This window comes from Populus euphratica, unplaced genomic scaffold (genome assembly GCF_000495115.2).
Source record: "Populus euphratica unplaced genomic scaffold, PopEup_1.0 scaffold69.1, whole genome shotgun sequence".
NCBI classification, from domain to species: Eukaryota; Viridiplantae; Streptophyta; class Magnoliopsida; order Malpighiales; family Salicaceae; genus Populus; species Populus euphratica.
In genome coordinates, this window is record NW_011499947.1 from 77711 (window position 1) to 96461 (window position 18751).

The 18751-nt window shown below is 33.6% G+C and overlaps 1 protein-coding gene and 1 long non-coding RNA gene across 2 annotated transcripts; one reads left to right on the plus strand and one right to left on the minus strand.

Moving 5' to 3' along the window:
• The first annotated feature begins 6580 nt into the window (after nucleotides 1-6580).
• On the plus strand, nucleotides 6581-10496 carry LOC105137641 (PH-interacting protein-like). Its single transcript, XM_011043450.1, has 8 exons — nucleotides 6581-6615; nucleotides 6768-6831; nucleotides 6958-7003; nucleotides 7103-7201; nucleotides 7483-7551; nucleotides 7638-7911; nucleotides 8511-8644; nucleotides 9223-10496. Exons 1-8 carry the CDS (start codon nucleotides 6588-6590, stop codon nucleotides 10318-10320), a joined length of 1812 nt encoding a protein of 603 aa, XP_011041752.1. The 5' UTR covers nucleotides 6581-6587; the 3' UTR covers nucleotides 10321-10496.
• A 4360-nt stretch (nucleotides 10497-14856) lies between these two features.
• Nucleotides 14857-18154, minus strand: LOC105137642 (uncharacterized). The gene is made up of 4 exons (XR_844626.1): nucleotides 17625-18154; nucleotides 17354-17484; nucleotides 17141-17253; nucleotides 14857-15197 (listed from the first exon to the last, which is right to left on the minus strand). It is a non-coding gene; the product is annotated as an uncharacterized LOC105137642 (long non-coding RNA).
• Nucleotides 18155-18751: the final 597 nt, after the last annotated feature.

The following is an 18751-nucleotide window of genomic DNA, read 5'->3' on the forward strand; positions in this document are numbered from 1 at the left end:
GGCCCTTGGTTGTGAGGTCCAGCATGTTATCACATATATATATATATATATATATATAAACCTAGAAGGCATTAATGATTCACTGTGGAGCGACAGCCATTGCATTATAGATTTCTAATGATGTTTTTACCATTCATAACAAAAGCCATGGAAGCATAAATTGGTGGTGGATTGTCTTTTCACAGGGTGTATATTTTTTTGATATTATTAAATTGATCAGAGTTGAGTTGAATTGGTTACCTCTTTTTTTCACATTAAAAGGAATAAATTAATCGTCTAACATCCAAGACTGCTTAGCTTTTCATTTTTTTAAAAAAAAATAATTAAATAATTAAATTACCTCTAATAACAAAGAATCCTAAACTTATTATCCGTGGTTTTTATATATCTTTTTATTATGGCATTTTATTATTATCATGGAGGATAAGAGGAGCCATTTGGTCATTTATTAAATTTAAATATTATTAAAAAAAATAATCAATGCTTGCATTGAATGCATTAACACTTGGGTTTGTACGAGGAATTCGAGCAGTGCATATAGCATTGCTTGTTGGCCGAACATCATATTCCAAAATGATATTGGAAAGTGCTTGATGCTTTCTCTGTGCTTGGGTGGTGCATGTGGTTAGCAAACTACCAGTTTATTATTGGTATTTTCTTTTTTTTAATTTTTATGTCAAACCCTTTAATTATTTAAATCAACCATTTAACTTTTAAAATTTATTTTTTTATTACTATTTATTTTATTTAAAATAATTTATAAAGTTAGAATGTTTTTTGTATTTTATTATTATTCAATTATTTCATTTATCAAACTTGGTTATTATTCTTTAAATTTTAATTTTTTAATTTTTTTTATTTTTTAATTTAATTCCTTATTCTTTTATTTTATTTAATATTAATATTAGATTTGATTCTTATTTTTTTCTTTCTTTATTTATTTTATTTCATTAATTTTTGTACTAGATTTGATCATTATTTTTTTATTTGCTATTTATTTTAAAAAAAAATTGGATAGTTGAGAATTTTAATTGCTTCGTGATTTTTTGGGTTTGTTTTTTATATAGTTGGTCAAAGATTAGTTTGGTTTGACTTTGTTTTTTTATTTCTAGATTCTTTTTTTTTTTTTTACCATTTAATATTATATTATTATATCTGAGTCATGTCATTTTTTTTTTATAAGGTTATTCTAATTTTATATACTGAGTTGTCATATACTGATTGAGTTAACTTATATTAACTAAAAAAATTTTGTTAATGTTTTATTATTGATTTTTTTTTGTTTAGCATTTAATTATTTTATTTAATTTCTTTTATATAATGTTATTCTATTTTTATAAGTCAGCTATGTGCTTGGCATGATTAGAGTTTTTAAAAAAAAACAATTTTTTAATTCATTATTTAGTGTTTATTGTGAGCTTTTAATTTTTTATATTTTTCTTTTAATAAAATTATTATATTCTCATTTTGTTAATTATCAAATAAGATTATTAAAAACTTTTAAGAATATTTAAAGAATTTTTTTATATAATATTGATTTTTTTTGTTATTGACTTTTATTTTATAATTATATTATTAAATTAACTAATTAGTCTCAAATTTTCCTTTGAAAAAAAAAACATTTACTCATCATAGCATCCTAATACTTAACTATACAAAGATCCATCGAGTCCGGAAGTCCGTAGCGTTGAATCACCTACGTTTCTTTTTTAATATATTAGGTTAAAAAACAATAACACGGCCTGGGCGCGGCTGCGGCTTAGTGACAAACTGAGCTGGTTCAATCTCATAATAATAAAAAAAGATATACCTCCGATTCAGGATTTCTTCTTCCTCCCTTGGCTGCTGCAGTTGTTTCTATTCAGCAATTCTCTCTCTCTTTCTTTTGATATTCCATTCCATAAAACCACCTTAGTCGCTAGCCAAGGCTCTTATCAACCAATTACTGGTCCGAGTCCATCCCACCCCACATGCCTATGGCTTTGTCTAGGGCTATGGCTACCTTTGTTGATCATTCTATCAAAAAAATAATAATTAAATTACCTCTAATAACAAAGAATCCTAAACTTATTATCCGTGGTTTTTATATATCTTTTTATTATGGCATTTTATTATTATCATGGAGGATAAGAGGAGCCATTTGGTCATTTATTAAATTTAAATATTATTAAAAAAAATAATCAATGCTTGCATTGAATGCATTAACACTTGGGTTTGTACGAGGAATTCGAGCAGTGCATATAGCATTGCTTGTTGGCCGAACATCATATTCCAAAATGATATTGGAAAGTGCTTGATGCTTTCTCTGTGCTTGGGTGGTGCATGTGGTTAGCAAACTACCAGTTTATTATTGGTATTTTCTTTTTTTTAATTTTTATGTCAAACCCTTTAATTATTTAAATCAACCATTTAACTTTTAAAATTTATTTTTTTATTACTATTTATTTTATTTAAAATAATTTATAAAGTTAGAATGTTTTTTGTATTTTATTATTATTCAATTATTTCATTTATCAAACTTGGTTATTATTCTTTAAATTTTAATTTTTTAATTTTTTTTATTTTTTAATTTAATTCCTTATTCTTTTATTTTATTTAATATTAATATTAGATTTGATTCTTATTTTTTTCTTTCTTTATTTATTTTATTTCATTAATTTTTGTACTAGATTTGATCATTATTTTTTTATTTGCTATTTATTTTAAAAAAAAATTGGATAGTTGAGAATTTTAATTGCTTCGTGATTTTTTGGGTTTGTTTTTTATATAGTTGGTCAAAGATTAGTTTGGTTTGACTTTGTTTTTTTATTTCTAGATTCTTTTTTTTTTTTTTACCATTTAATATTATATTATTATATCTGAGTCATGTCATTTTTTTTTTATAAGGTTATTCTAATTTTATATACTGAGTTGTCATATACTGATTGAGTTAACTTATATTAACTAAAAAAATTTTGTTAATGTTTTATTATTGATTTTTTTAAAAAACAAAATTATTTACCTATGATAAAAATTAACGCGGTGCTATTTGATTGGATCGGGCACCCTTGTCGTCAGTCCCATATAGATGTTTGGGCAAATGGCTATGGCCTGATCGAGGCCCTTTAGTGAATTAAAAGTTCTTAAAGACGATGTAAGGCCGAGGCCCTTGGTTGTGAGGTCCAGCATGTTATCACATATATATATATATATATAAACCTAGAAGGCATTAATGATTCACTGTGGAGCGACAGCCATTGCATTATAGATTTCTAATGATGTTTTTACCATTCATAACAAAAGCCATGGAAGCATAAATTGGTGGTGGATTGTCTTTTCACAGGGTGTATATTTGTTTGATATTATTAAATTGATCAGAGTTGAGTTGAATTGGTTACCTCTTTTTTTCACATTAAAAGGAATAAATTAATCGTCTAACATCCAAGACTGCTTAGCTTTTCATTTTTTTAAAAAAAAATAATTAAATAATTAAATTACCTCTAATAACAAAGAATCCTAAACTTATTATCCGTGGTTTTTATATATCTTTTTATTATGGCATTTTATTATTATCATGGAGGATAAGAGGAGCCATTTGGTCATTTATTAAATTTAAATATTATTAAAAAAAATAATCAATGCTTGCATTGAATGCATTAACACTTGGGTTTGTACGAGGAATTCGAGCAGTGCATATAGCATTGCTTGTTGGCCGAACATCATATTCCAAGATGGTATTGAAAAGTGCTTCTCACTATGCTTGGATGGTGCATGTGGTCAGCAGACTATGAGTTTAATAGTGGTAACCTCTTTTTCTCTTTTAATTCTCGTGTCAAATCTTTTAATTTTTCAGATCAGATATTTAACTTGATGTTTTTTAAAAAATTATTATTATTTATTTTATTTGAAATAATTTATAAAGTTAGAATATTTTTTGTATTTTCTCATTATTCAATTATTTCATTTATCCAACTTGGTTATTATTTTTTAAATTATAATTTTTTCTTGATTTTTTTATTTTTTAATTTAATTCCTCATTATTTTATTTCATTTAATATTTTTTAATTTTTGTACTAGATTTAATCATTATTTTTTTTATTTGCTATTTATTTAAAAAAAATTAGATAGTTAAGAATTTTATTTGCTTCCTCATTTTTTGGGTTTGTCTTTTATATGGTTGGTTAAAGATTAGTTTGGTTTGACTTTGTTTTTTTATTTTTAGGTTTTTTTATTTTTATTTTTTAATTTTACCATTTGATATTATATTATTATGTCTTCAGATTTATCAATTATATCACTTTTTTTAATAAGGTTATTCTGATTTTATATACTAGGTTGTTATGTGTTCGTTGAGTTAACCTGTATTAACTAAAGTTTTTTTTGTTAATGTTTTATTATTGATTTTTTTTTGTTTAGCATTTAATTATTTTATTTAATTTCTTTTATATAATGTTATTCTATTTTTATAAGTCAGCTATGTGCTTGGCATTATTAGAGTTTTTAAAAAAAAACAATTTTTTAATTCATTATTTAGTGTTTATTGTGAGCTTTTAATTTTTTATATTTTTCTTTTTATAAAATTATTATATTCTCATTTTGTTAATTATCAAATAAGATTATTAAAAACTTTTAAGAATATTTAAAGAATTTTTTTATATAATATTGATTTTTTTTGTTATTGAATTTTATTTTATAATTATATTATTAAATTAACTAATTAGTCTCAAAAACACTTACTCATCATATTACTCATAATATTTTTTTTATTATTATTAATGTAGATGTCTGGGTCAGCTTACGTGTATTACAATTAATTTTATAGTTTACTGAATAGCCTGAATAGCCTGAAAGTCCAATAAACAAATAAGGCACTATGAAAGTGAAAGAAATAGAAATAAGAAGAAACCACTCATAATACTTAACTTTACAAAGATCCATCGAGTCCGGAAGTCCGTTTTTCCTTTGAAAAAAAAAACATTTACTCATCATAGCATCCTAATACTTAACTATACAAAGATCCATCGAGTCCGGAAGTCCGTAGCGTTGAATCACCTACGTTTCTTTTTTAATATATTAGGTTAAAAAACAATAACACGGCCTGGGCGCGGCTGCGGCTTAGTGACAAACTGAGCTGGTTCAATCTCATAATAATAAAAAAAGATATACCTCCGATTCAGGATTTCTTCTTCCTCCCTTGGCTGCTGCAGTTGTTTCTATTCAGCAATTCTCTCTCTCTTTCTTTTGATATTCCATTCCATAAAACCACCTTAGTCGCTAGCCAAGGCTCTTATCAACCAATTACTGGTCCGAGTCCATCCCACCCCACATGCCTATGGCTTTGTCTAGGGCTATGGCTACCTTTGTTGATCATTCTATGCTTGTAGGGCTTGATGAAGGGAACATGCATGCATGCAACATCTTGTTGATTATCATGACGATGAAGTAGTTGACTTGGATACCATTTCCAAATTGTTGAACACATATACGTAAGTTATGTACAGGGTCAAACATGAACTTGATCAAAATAAGGCTTCTCACTCCGATCTCATCCTGACGTCCTACAAATTATGGACTGCATTGCCTTGTCAGTTGACAATGACAATGAAATACTCATTTTTTGTAATATCATTCGTGACAAGTACCACTTCAAGTTCCCAGAACTTGAAGCCCTTGTTCATCATCCACTGCATTATGTCCGTATCGTTGACAGGACTGGCAACCAAGCGGATTTGAATTTTGTTGATTTTCAAGACCTTTTGCCATTGAATTCTAAGTTGTAGTGATTTCTACAATGGCTTCAACAACAATTTGTAAACCACTACCTGATCATGTCCTTCCAAAGATCATAGATGCATGGCATCGAGCTTTCACTCTTGGTTCAAAAGATCCTAGATTTTGTAGAAGCAAGAATGGTAATTGTTGCATCCAATCTTTCTGCTGTTGTTGGGACTGCTTTTGCTGCCAAGCTCATGATCACTCCCGGCAGTCACACAGAATTAGCCAACATGACCTCTTGTGATGTTCAGCTTCTTGGTTCCAAGAAAATGTTCCTTGCAGGATTTTCTCGACTTCTCACGGATATTGTGGGTTTATCGAGCAGACAGAAGTATTTCAGGCCTCACCCCAATCTCTGCAAGCTCGTCCTTGTAGCCACTTGGCTTCAAAATCAACACCTGCTGCACTAGAGGATTCTATCTAGGGAGATCCATCGGGGAACATTGGAATATGTCTTCGAGTGGAGGTTTTGAAGAAAATAGAAAAGTTTCTAAAGCCTAATCCTGTGAGGCTTCCTACACCACTTCCCATCCCTTCTGATGCTTCTCAGAGTAAGAAAACGAGAGGTGGTCACCACTGAGGAATAACAGGGAAAGATATGCCATGACTGACATGAGAAATCGTGCTAATAAGATACAATTTGGTGCGCCTGAAGGGAGTTCATTGGATTGTCGACTTGGAGCTGCAGATTATGGAATGCTCTTATTTTTAATTCCTCGTGTTTGGATGTCTTTTTATACTGATCACTCTTATGATGAAATATTCCTGTATCCTATTTCGTGTGTTATTTACCTGTACTTGCATTTATGTGCTTGCAGGAAGGCGGAAACCCAATGGATGGTGGTGCTTCAATGGAAACTGGTCTGTCCTAAATTTAAATATATACAATGTCCTGCTTACAAGCTTCCCATCATTACTTAATCTGTGGTTAAAAACATAATTTGAGTCTGATCTGCTCTTTTAAGTTCCCAGTTATTAATTAACTCACTTGATTTTTCAAGATCAACCTGCAGATTCGTCATTGCAGGGTATGCCAAAGAAACAGACTCTGGAATTTATCCTTGACATCCTACAGAGGTGATTGTTTTGATAGCATTCTTTCGTGTACTTGTAAGAAAAGAGTCGACTCCACTTCTTGGATGACATAGACCATCATATAAATACGATGCAATTTTTGATATCTCAACATTTCTTCTGACACAGGAGAGACACACAAGAGATATTTGCACAGCCAGTTGACCCTGATGAGGTCAGTAATCGGGGTTCTTGTTCACTGTGTACACAGAACTGAAACAACTCGCTCTCTCCCCATCCACGATGATGTTAATAGTGTTTCTTTCCTTGAAAGGTTGTTGGCTATTACGATATCATTAAAGAGCCGATGGATTTTGGAACCATAAGGGCTAAACTTCAAGAAGGGATGTATACAAGTCTGGATCAATTTCAGGTAATGCTCCAAATATAGCATCCTATTTTCCTTTAACCTGCGTTGTACTTAACTTTCAGTACAGGTTCCGAAGCTTATTCTTTTATTCTCTGCTAAATGTGAATGTCCAAGTCTTTGTAATCACCATTGTTGTTGTTTAAAATCTGGTCATTCATTATTGAAAGTAGAAAAAACTGCAGGTCAGTTTGCGAAACACTGATTCAGAAAGAGTTATCCATCAACTTATATGTTCCCTCAGTAACGTCCTAAAACGATCTTGATTTCTTTGAAATATTCTGCAGCGTGATGTGTTCCTTATATCCAGCAATGCAATGAAATTTAATTCATCGACAACTGTTTATTATTCAGAGGTATAGCTGTAAGTTTTATTTTGCAAAATGGTAGCAGTAATAGGAGATATTATGCGTCTCCGTTAATGCAACACCATGGTTTCCAGGCCCGTGCTATAAGTGAACTCGCTCAGCGGGTCTTCAATTCTCTGAGAACTGAACCTGAGAAATTTGAACTGGAGAACTCGAGGATGAGAAGACACCCTGCTCAGAAAGGCCATGGTAAAACTGGAAGTGCACTGAATAAGCTTGTTAAACTTGCTGGGTTCAGAGACGGTGCTTCACTCAACAGCACCTCTCTAAAGAGAGCTACCCAAACACACCCTGCTTCAACACGTCTAAATCCTCTCGTTGACCATACAAAAAATGAAATGCCTTCTGGTAAGAGAATCGGATCTGTAGTCTTGACTAAACATACTTACCGTGGAGTCAATTAATTCAATTTTGAGGATAATGAAGTAACATGCTGTAGTCTGTTTAATCGTAGAAGGTGGATTCACGCACAGGAAAGTGATTCCTTGAACTCGTGTTCATAAACTAACTGTGGAAACCGTAACTTCATGAATTTCTTATCATACGCTCCACAATATAATTTTTAGCTTGAGTTAAACGCACTTGAAATACATGAGCTTGCTTGAATTAGACCGCCAAGGCTAATAATCTTCAATTAGAGGTGAGGAAGTCATGAAGAACAGCTTTTATAATCCAAGTGAACCGTTCTAGGTCGGTAAGCAACAATGATGATTGTTTGATTATGAATGTTATTTCCAATTCTTTTTCATCATTTTCCCATAATTAATTTTTCAAGGGAATTAATCGGGTTTCATTTCAGTAGGAATATGTCAAAGCTTTGAACTATTACTAAATTGAAACCCTTCTTATTGTTTTCTTTACACAGCTAGATATGCTTTTATCTCTAAGGCCATCTGCTTATAGAGTGAAAGGAAGCTAACACTTCGTCTTTTACTTGCATTGAACAGGCTCAAGAGATGGTAGAAATTTAGAATCCTCTGAAACTGCTAGGCGTATGACATATATGCCTCAAACCTCCTCTATCAATGGCAAAGGGTCAATAATTTCTGAACTCTATAATACCCCAAAAGTGCTTAACCCTGTAAGTTCATCGTTTAATGTTGAGAATGCAACACATATAAATACTGACACAAATGCATGCACTTATGCGCGCGCACAAAGGAACAGGGACGTGCATAATATGTGAAACTATAGCCTTCAAGCACGATTTGAGACAGCATGCACACAAGAATTGGCCTAATCCACTTGTAAAACAATGCAGAATTTGTTGCTTGCTTCCATTCCTGACCTTTTGAAGTTCTGCTGGAAGAGGCAAGGAAATATAGAAAAAGGAAACATGCAATTTTCCTTTGTTCATCTGGGGTTTGCTTTCGTTGTTTGAAAGATCTTAAAAATGAAATGCAAGTGTTCTTTCTTTAGGTTCACAACCATGTGTGATTATTGCTGTCAGCAAATAAGAGCCAAAACACTACTTTTATGATAACTTGGTTTGGTGAAATAGAATCCTCAGTTCCTCCATTTTTGTTAAATGTGAAATTCTACCAGTTCAGTTAATTTCGAGTGTCCCATGCCAAACCTGATTAGCTTATAATCTTTTGAATGTAATAATTTTCATTGCATCCCCTACCTTTGGCTGATTGATGTGATTCGATGCTGCAGATTCCAGATTCAAGTATCCGATACAAGGAAAGTCTCAAGCAATTCGTTAAAGATTTGGGACCGACAGCTCAAATGGTTGCTAATAAGAAACTAGGAAAACATCCAATTGAAACTCCAAATTTCGCGTCCTGGATGCCCACCTCTTCTTGCAAGAAAACAGATCTGGTCCCTGTGTCATCTGCACTTAACAGGCCTGCTTGTCTGACTGGGGTTAATGATGGCCGTATGCCTCGTAACAGTTTCAATTCTATCTCACCTGCTTCTTTTGAAGGAAAGATGGTCTTTCCCAGTGGAGGTGTGAATGGTTATAATACAAGAGAAACGATTCCTACCCCAAATTGTCTACAAGGGATCAGAGCTCACCCCAACGATGGTGGAAGCAATAACTCTGTTTTGATGGGAGAAAATGCCGCTGGCACAAGCAAAAATATGGATGCTTGTGCTTCTTCGGAAGCAAAAATGAGGGGCTCCAGCGGCAACATGAATCTTCTTATGGCAACTCTCATGCAAATCAATGCTTTTCAAAATCGAAATTCCCAAACACCATCGGGTTATTTCCCTCTTACTGGAATGTATCCTGCCCAGCCATCACAGCTCATCACTGAACCTCAGCCATGGCTAAACAACCATTCAGAACCATTTTACTTGCCTTCCCTAAGTACAAAGCTTGCCTGTACAAGTCAGGCAGCAACCTCTTTGCCACAGTTTGATTTCCAATGTGCAAATGGCGAGGGGCCAAGCACTGGTGCTTCAAGTGTAGTTGAGCACAAGCATGGAACTAAACCTCCTCAAGCCGTTCAACTCCAACCAGCTGAAAGGATCCAACCTCCACCACCATGGGATCCACAAGCAGTATATAATAACCTTCCAATGATGGTTAGTGAGCAGCAGATTCTATCACGACAGAATGCAATGATCAGGAAACAACAATCACAGGTTGCATCAATGCAACGAATGCCACTGTCTGGCACAACAAACTTTGTTGAAGGAGTAAATTCTCAAGTTCATCAAACCGAGTCTAGCGGTCATTGCTTTTCAGAAACTCAACAGTTAACCTTGATGGATAATCAGCAGCCTGATTTGGCTCTTCAATTGTGAGTTCATCATATATGAGGGTTCCTGTCCCCATCGAATAAGAGATAGAATGGTTGTTGCGCTTATCCCAACAGATGTATAATAGTACTATTTCTGTCTTTCAAACTTGTTCTTAATTTGCTTTCAGTGTTCACAGCTACAACTTGTTCTTCTTTTAGCCTTAGCCTTTTTGGTGCTTCAGTAGTTTGGCCTTGTTCCCTCGTTTCTTTTCACTCAGGTCTTGCTTCAAGGTTGGTATCTCCTGCTTTCATTTTCATTTTGGTAAGCTGGTGCTGATCACTAAGCAGCTAACAATTTCAACTACATATCAAGACTATGAGTTACAACCTCACTGCTTATTAATTATATCGGTGGCTTAAATTAATACCAGTAATCTCATGTAATTTTTTTTAGTACTGCCCTACATTGTAATGGTGGCTTCAACCATTTTGTCTGCACCAAAAAATACATGCATAAAACCACCAAATTCTACCTTACACATGCAGCAGGAAGTAAAACAAGAGTTAGAAGAGAATCTCATAGGCATGCCCATGTTATCAAACAAAATGGTAAGGCGGTGAAAATCAAGAAAGGCACCCACGTTAAAGAGATTCTTGCGTCTAACCCACATACTTAGATGTAGGTCAGATCAATCGCTACTGGTATTGCCGGACTCTATTGAGCTTCGCAGAAACGGGTTATACCTCCTGGTTGCCGAAGGCCAGCACACTCTAGACAAGGACACCTTCGACGGTGTAATGAGGCCGGCATGTTCAAGAGGGGCTGCAGGTCCCAAATCTACCCGTCACAAGAAGATGTCATCAGCATGTAAAACTAGCACAAACGAAAATAATGAATATACTGGGCCGCAGCTGAGCTTGGGTCAGGTTTTTGTGTTGAATGCTTGTGACATTGAGTACCAGAGATCCTCAACGTGGAGACCAGCTCCGCATACCAAACGTCCCGAGTTTCGCTCACTAGCTAGAGGATACATATATATAAGCATCATTAAGTTTTTGTTTTTCTTTTTCTATATACAGAGAGTTTACGTTCGAAAAAACATTAGTCCTGCCAAAGGACATTACTTCTTTTTCCATATACAGAGAGTTTACGTTTGAAAAAACATTAGTCCTGCCAAAGGACATTTAAATAGAAAGAAAAAATATTATGTTTGTGTTTAATATAATAATGAATGAAAAATATATTAACAGATAAATAAAAAATAAAAAAATTGTTCACACTAGTTAAAAATTAAAATAGAAAGTTAATTTTTCAAAGAAATAAAAGATAAATATAAATACAAACATTTTACCTTTATATATTTCATTTTATTTATCTTATAGATTTACAATGGTTTTTAAGATATATGATTTTTGTATTTATAAATGCATAATGCATATCCAACAAATCTATTTTAGATTTAAGAGGATTTTAAAAATTCAAATTACAACTATTATATGTATTATAAGATCATAAAAGCCATAAAAAGATGTTTTGCAATTTAAAAAATACTTAAACTAAATGAGAGAAAGGATATATTGTCGTGTCTTCTGCGTACTTGGATAAAAAACTAACTTGTCATCCATTGTTATCTTCTCCAGATGCCTCAGGCAATCCAATCCAAGTTTAAGTTTCAAGACATCAAAAACCTAATCTTTAACTTATTTTGATCCAAAAACATTTAAAAACGCATCCTAAAAACTTTAATAAATCTATTTTCAAAAAAAAAAAATCCTATAACCACCCTAAAAACCAAAAATCTAACTGAATTTAAATAAATTTTAATTATAGGCTTCAATCTAGTTTCTTTTCTTTTTCAATGTTCAAGGAAAATTATCCTCTCCAATGAACTCCTCTTTGAACTCAAAAACATGAAAATTGTTTCTTTTTTCCCACTGGATTGTGGCCAATTGAATCCCCCCTCCCCTCCCCCTCTCTCTCATGATCTAGGAGTTAAAACGTTAATAAAGTTACAATTTAGGATTGAAATGTAAAATCCAAAAACATGTTTAAGTTTTACGCACTCTTTGAACAATTAAGATAGGAAAGAGGGTGTTTTTTTGTTCAAGTTAAGTTTGTTCCCTACTGTTTTAATTTCTTTTATGACAACTAAAAATTATATAAAATAAAATCGACCTTTCATTAGAATATTATTTGATATCTTAGACCCTTGATAGCATACAATTCAAGAATATATATATAAAGTCATGATAACATAACTTCTAAGGATAAAATTGAAAAAACTAAAGTTCAATAACTAAAATAGAAAAAAATTTAAAATTGAACTTGGAAAGTAAATTTGCTCCCGTTAACAATGATATAAATAGTAAGATATGAAACGTCAAGTGATCTCATTTAATTTGTTTATTAATGTGTATGTATTCCAGCAAGAGAGACAAAACAGGGCACATGTAATTACGGTTGTTTTTGCGAATCTATAAGAGCGAAAGGTTGGTTCCGGTTGAAAACCCTGATGCTCTTTTTAGATGGCGATGGATTTAAAAAGTATTTAATGATTGCATTTTTTCTATCTAAATCGAAATCAATCAAATGGGTTATAGACGCGTGCATGTACACATGCAATGCCTAAATCATGTGCATATATATATATATATATATATATATATATATATATATATATATATATATATATATATATATATATATATAAACACACACACATGCAGCAGCGGCAGCAGCAGCATGAGAGCTCAACAAGATACTTGGAAATAAACACCATTAGTTGTTGGTGGCAGCAGATTTTATTTCAAAAGCCAAAAAGCCATTCTCGTATGCAATGCTAGGAAATGTTTGGAAAGATGCGTAAGACGACAGCAAAACACACGCCCCATGAATCCGATGAACAATATAAAATCAACTTCCATTGTACTTCCACCCTGTGCCTTGGTCACCCCCAGGAACTGCCTTATTTTATATATGCTAGTTGTTGTCAGATCCTTGCGCTTATTATAACCCAGTTATTGTGGGATCCTTACACATTAGCCACCACAATTTCAAGTGATAAAAGTCAGGCCCTTCATCTCAAAGGATCCGCTATCAATCGAGCAAGAATCCAACACAAAATGATGCTAGCAATTGAGGTGATACCTAGTCGGCAGGGACCAGCCCTGTCTCCCTCTTAATTTATCTCTAACTTAATGCTGACTGCTACTAGTATGGAAACAGGTAATGTGATTCACTGGTGGCTAATAATAAAATAATGGACGCCCAATTTTGTAGAGCAAAACAAACACAACACAGGGCTTAAATAATTAATAGAGGGTGAGGGTGGGAAGTGGGAACAAGCCATGTAGCCCATAAACTAGCTCCAAGTTCCAACCACGAACGCTTTAAAGGCTCAGGCCACGAGGTGGAGAGATTTAATGCTTAAATATTTATGACCACCGTCTACCCACTTTCTTCGATTGGACTGGCGGAATCCTCAGGTCTCAGCCTCTCCTTTTTTCTTTTTTTTTTCAATGACACAAGCCTACCCTGGTCCCCTGGGGCTGGCATTGGCTAGTTTTACAACTGGCTAGAGAACTGATCAGGAGAGAGGAAAAGGTAAAATACTCGTTGCATTATATTTGTTCATCATTGACTCGCCTAAGCTACTTGTTAGCTAAACTGAAAGCAACATGCAATTCTGCATCATCGTACTTTCAGACCCAGTCCTGATACAAACAGGAGACGAGCTAAGCCACACACTCCTTCAAAAAGGGTAATGTGGAGGGACAGACAAGGAAGGTGGTACAGGGAGAGCAAGCAAGGGACATGGAACTAAAGTGTAAAAAGAACATCACTCTTTACCTTGCCAAATTTATGTTAAATTCTATCTCCATTCATTTATGGTCAGCCAGCTCGTGGAATAAATACATCTAACCTTTTGACCGATGAACAATGATCAAAATGCACTGCGGATTCCCATGTGATAACAAGGATTGAAGGTGGAGGCTGAACCAAGACTTTAGTTTTTTTGGAGAGCAATAAAAGATTAATTGAAAATACATGGAAATAATATTTTTTATTTTTTAAATTTTAATTTTAATATATACAATAATCTAAATCATCAAAAACAAGATATATATATATATATATATAAAGGATTAATTGAAAATACATGGAAATAATTTTTTTATTTTTAAAATTTTATTTTTAATATATACAATAATCTAAAAAATCAAAAACAAGTAATATATATACATATAATTTTTGTCAGAAAGAACTTTAAATCTCATTCATGACAAGCAAAATTAATGATTAGTTGTCAATAACCAGGCGGCGGGAAGGTGGGAACCGTTGATCATATGCTTTTCTTTCGCCCTCACGCTACCGCAGTTTGGTTTGCTTCAAATGTGGGTTACGTCACTCAAAGGGCGGGTCTTGCGGGTTTGGAAAATGGTTGGGAGGGGTGCTGAATAGTTGAGTGGGAAAGTGTGCTGAGGTTGTCTCCTTAATTGTCTCTGTCAGTTGAGAAGTGTGGATGGCGAGGAACGATTTCCTGTTTGCAGGTTGGGCATTAGTGCTACAGAAGACAGTAGAGCCCGCTATCTTGTTGGGATAAATTCCACAATTGTTTGGGCAGAAGTCCGCTAAAAAAGGCATGGTGCAGATTGACCATCCAGATAGACCTACCAAATCAGGGTACTGCCAATAATAACTGTGATGCCTCCTTCATCAATGGATCTGAGCCAACATGTATTTGCATGGTTTTGTAGGAACTCCAGTGGGCAGATTGTGGGTGGCAAAGTGCCGTCGTTCAGGTGCTGATCAGCCGTTGACGAAGAGGCCGTGGCTATTATAGAAAGCAGTAAGGTTTGCGGAGCAGTTTGCAGACCAGCACGTGGTGATTGAATCTGATGCCACGGCGGCTGTCAATGCTATCAACCAGCCTGGTGATTCTGTTCATTGGGAAATTGGTGCTATTGTTGAGGATTTGAAATCGATGCTAGCACAGTTGCAATCCTATGTTTTACTTCTAGAAAAACTAACACGGTGAGAATATTGTGTCTAATATGAGCTATCATTCTTTTGATAATGTAATTGGCAGAGGTGATTTACACAAATAGAAGGAAAAGGTACGTTTCCAGAACAAAAAATGGATGAATATATTTCGCAGGTACTGCTTGCTATTTTTTTAACACAGGCATGTGCAAAGATCAATATGAATATCTCATATGATCATTCACCTATACTGGGGCTAGCACAGTCTAGTTTCATACTATCTTCCTTTGGTCAGAGCTTTCTAGCAAGCACAATAGCCTCCCTTCAAAATGTTAAAGATACATAAATGGTTTGGAGTGCAAGAAAGAGGAGAGCGCCTATAATAAACTACAAACACAAAATAACCTACAAAGTGCTAACATAACATATACAAACTTAGGTAAAAAAAACCCATTCGTGAAAGGTTTACGGTCATGCAAGCATACGGTTTTACTTCAGATGTGGAAGGAATATGGAGCAAAAGGATCGTATGATTAGGCAAGATTAGGACTCTACGGGGTGAATATTGAGATCTAATTAACAAGAATATTTATATGTTTCACTTCCTCGACATGACAGGAAGGAAATTTGAAGAAAAGAATCTTGTCATCTAAGATCGTGAATAAACAATTAAAGGGAGCTCCCTTCAGTCCAAGCACAGAGAAGAAAAGGATGAAATTTATCTCCCGCGTCATTCACACATTCACAATAGCAGCCGCTGCCACTCCTTGTCTACTGTGTTTGAATGAATGAGTCGGCAGCTAATCCAAACCCTTCGCCCGTCCATGAGTGGACTGAAGGAAGCTCTGTTAAACCATTTTTCATGAAAATTAAGAAATTTCACAACGTATTCAGCTGAGGTGTTTGGCTGTCACAGATGTTTAAATGCTGGGCGGAGAGGTGAATATATGCAACTAGCAAACATTAATATGGCTAACACAAATTATATATGAAAAAGCCTAAAACATTCTTTTCAAGCTAAATCAAACTATGAAAGTGCAATGATTCAATTTCACTACTCGATTTGTAAATTAAACAGAATGATTTTCTTTTCAATTTTGGGTAGTAGGGGACATTAAAAACTACTAATAAATAGCAAATATCAACGATAAATTAAGCTCCTGTGATTGGCACTAAATGTAATTCATTGTTCATGAGATATTAATAGCCGCTATTGATTTTTAAAGTTTTTTTTTTGTAAATATATTTAAATAATATTTTTAAAAAAAAATTAATTTTAAAACCAACACATAAAAAAACAAAAACACGAAAAAAATCAATTTAAAAAAAAATAGCAAAAATGTTTTTCAACGCCAAAAAACAAACTGGGACTCAAGAAATCAAAAGTCGTTTTTGAGATCCTATATAAACTGAGAAAGGCAACAATAATTCAAATTCATAGGATATTGGAAGAAGAACATGTCATTTTGGAAGCTTGTTCAAGACAATGACTTCTAGTTGTAGGCCATCTAAAAAAACAAAGGAGAAAACAGCAGGAATAATTCTTAACATGTTATCTACCAAATTTTGGAACCTTAAAATTAAGATATAGGAAGCAACAAAATTAGGAATATTCCAATCGACCTGCCCTAATATACCAAGGAATTAAAGAGTAACAGAAAATGGTACTGATTTACGAATTAGAATGTTGAAAATGTGGTTGCATGAACCCTAACCCTAAAGTCATGAGAGTTATTTTTCTTGTCAAGGAAAAGAAAAGGGTAATCAGAAAGCGAATAGGTCAGCTCAATTGCCAAAACAGGAAAATCCCACCAAGCACTGGAGCCTAGATTGCTGAAGAACTCAAGAAATAGTGTCTAATATTAGATCAATTTAGGTTGAGATGATGATCATCCGTTACCTTAATTTTATGGCAATCAGAGATCCATCCACCCATTTCTTTTTTCACCCTGCAATAACACTAAAGTTTCCATCAAGATGTCAACCTTATATAAAACCTAAAGATCAGTTTCTCTGCAAACAAAGAAAGAACCAGCTTGAGGTTAAGATGAACAAGACATTTATAGGACCTAATGGGGTTGCGTTAACGAAAGAAAGGTTACAGTTTGCTTACCAAAGCGGTTTTCTGCGACACCATATAGCTCCATGGAGATTGGCCGTGCATGAAAATTGACCTATAAAGCATCCAGTGCTTCCACGGTGATCAGCTTCAGCTGCAATGTCTTTTTATTTTATTTTATTTTTCTTCATTTTTGGAAAAGAAAGGAATCAAAAGAGTAGTCAGCAGTCAGCAACAAAGAACTGAGGGAGTATTTATAGAAGGGAAAATAAAAATGAAAGAGTGGAATAAAGAAAGAAGTGCAGAAATCACAGAAGGCAATTACTTAGGAGCTGCAATAAAGGCAGGGAAGAGGAAAGATCGCAGTCCTCATGAGAGTCAGAGAAGAGCTAGAAAGCGATAGAAGATCTCTACAAATCTGGCAAAGTTATTCGGTTTAAACATAAAAGAAAGAGAGAAGAGGGCACATGAGGGAGGGAGGGGCATCTTTTTCACAGGCACACAGGCACACAGCCACAGCCACAGCCACAGCCACAGGAGATTTTTCAGAAGATGTTGAAAGCAGGTAGAGAATAAATATAAAGCTGAAACAAGCAAGGGACTGTATAGCTTGGAGGATAAAAAAGTGCTCTCCTCTCTTCTCTCTCCCCCACTATTTCTGCTCAAAAACAGGAAGTGAGGCCTTATATACCACATAGTAGGAGTATATTATTTTTCTTTTACAATGTATTTATTATGTAGGGAAGGAAAGGAATAGCTGGTGGGGTTGTCTGTCTATTGATCATCAATCAAGTAAAAGCTTTGTCCTCTCCACTCTGTAGCTATCAACAATCTTTAGGGGAGCTTCTGGCGTAGACACGGACAGACATCGGTAGGGTTTGTAGCTAGCAACTTATATGCTGCTTAAATTACATAAAAACCCTTCTCCAAACACTGAGAATCACAGACAATTTATCCATCCTCTTCCTACTCGATTAGTGGTTGTAATTCAACAATTCAGTTGGTGAAATCTTCCTTATTGACTTCCCTCGTGAAAATTCAATCATAATAATATATTGTATTATCTCTTGATTTATAATTTAGTAATGGCATACCGTCTCGAGAGAAGGAAAAAAAATTGAGATCGCAAAAAAAAAAAATTTACTAAATTTGAGCGTATTTATTTACAATAACAGGCTAGGTGATATATGTTTGACTTTAAAATATTTAAGAAAAATAAAAAAAATTAAATAAATATTTTTTTTTATTTTGAGGTGACATAAATCTTTGTTATAGACTAAATTTAGAGCTATTTATCCTAAAATATTATAATTCTACTGCATAGCTTACTCTTATCATAAGATAATTTGATCACATCACCTGACTCATCGTGAATATGGTAATTCTAATTAAAATATAGATAAAATTATAGCTTATACAACTCTACATGTTAGCATAGAAAAAATAAAATAA

Bases quoted from the DNA above. Each gene is read 5' to 3' on its own strand.
- LOC105137641 (XM_011043450.1), top strand. From the start codon at position 6,588: ATGGATGGTGGTGCTTCAATGGAAACTG. The intron at 7,552-7,637 runs GTATAGCTGTAA...CATGGTTTCCAG, and splicing joins CAACTGTTTATTATTCAGAG to GCCCGTGCTATAAGTGAACT. The intron at 7,912-8,510 runs GTAAGAGAATCG...TGCATTGAACAG, and splicing joins AAAAAATGAAATGCCTTCTG to GCTCAAGAGATGGTAGAAAT.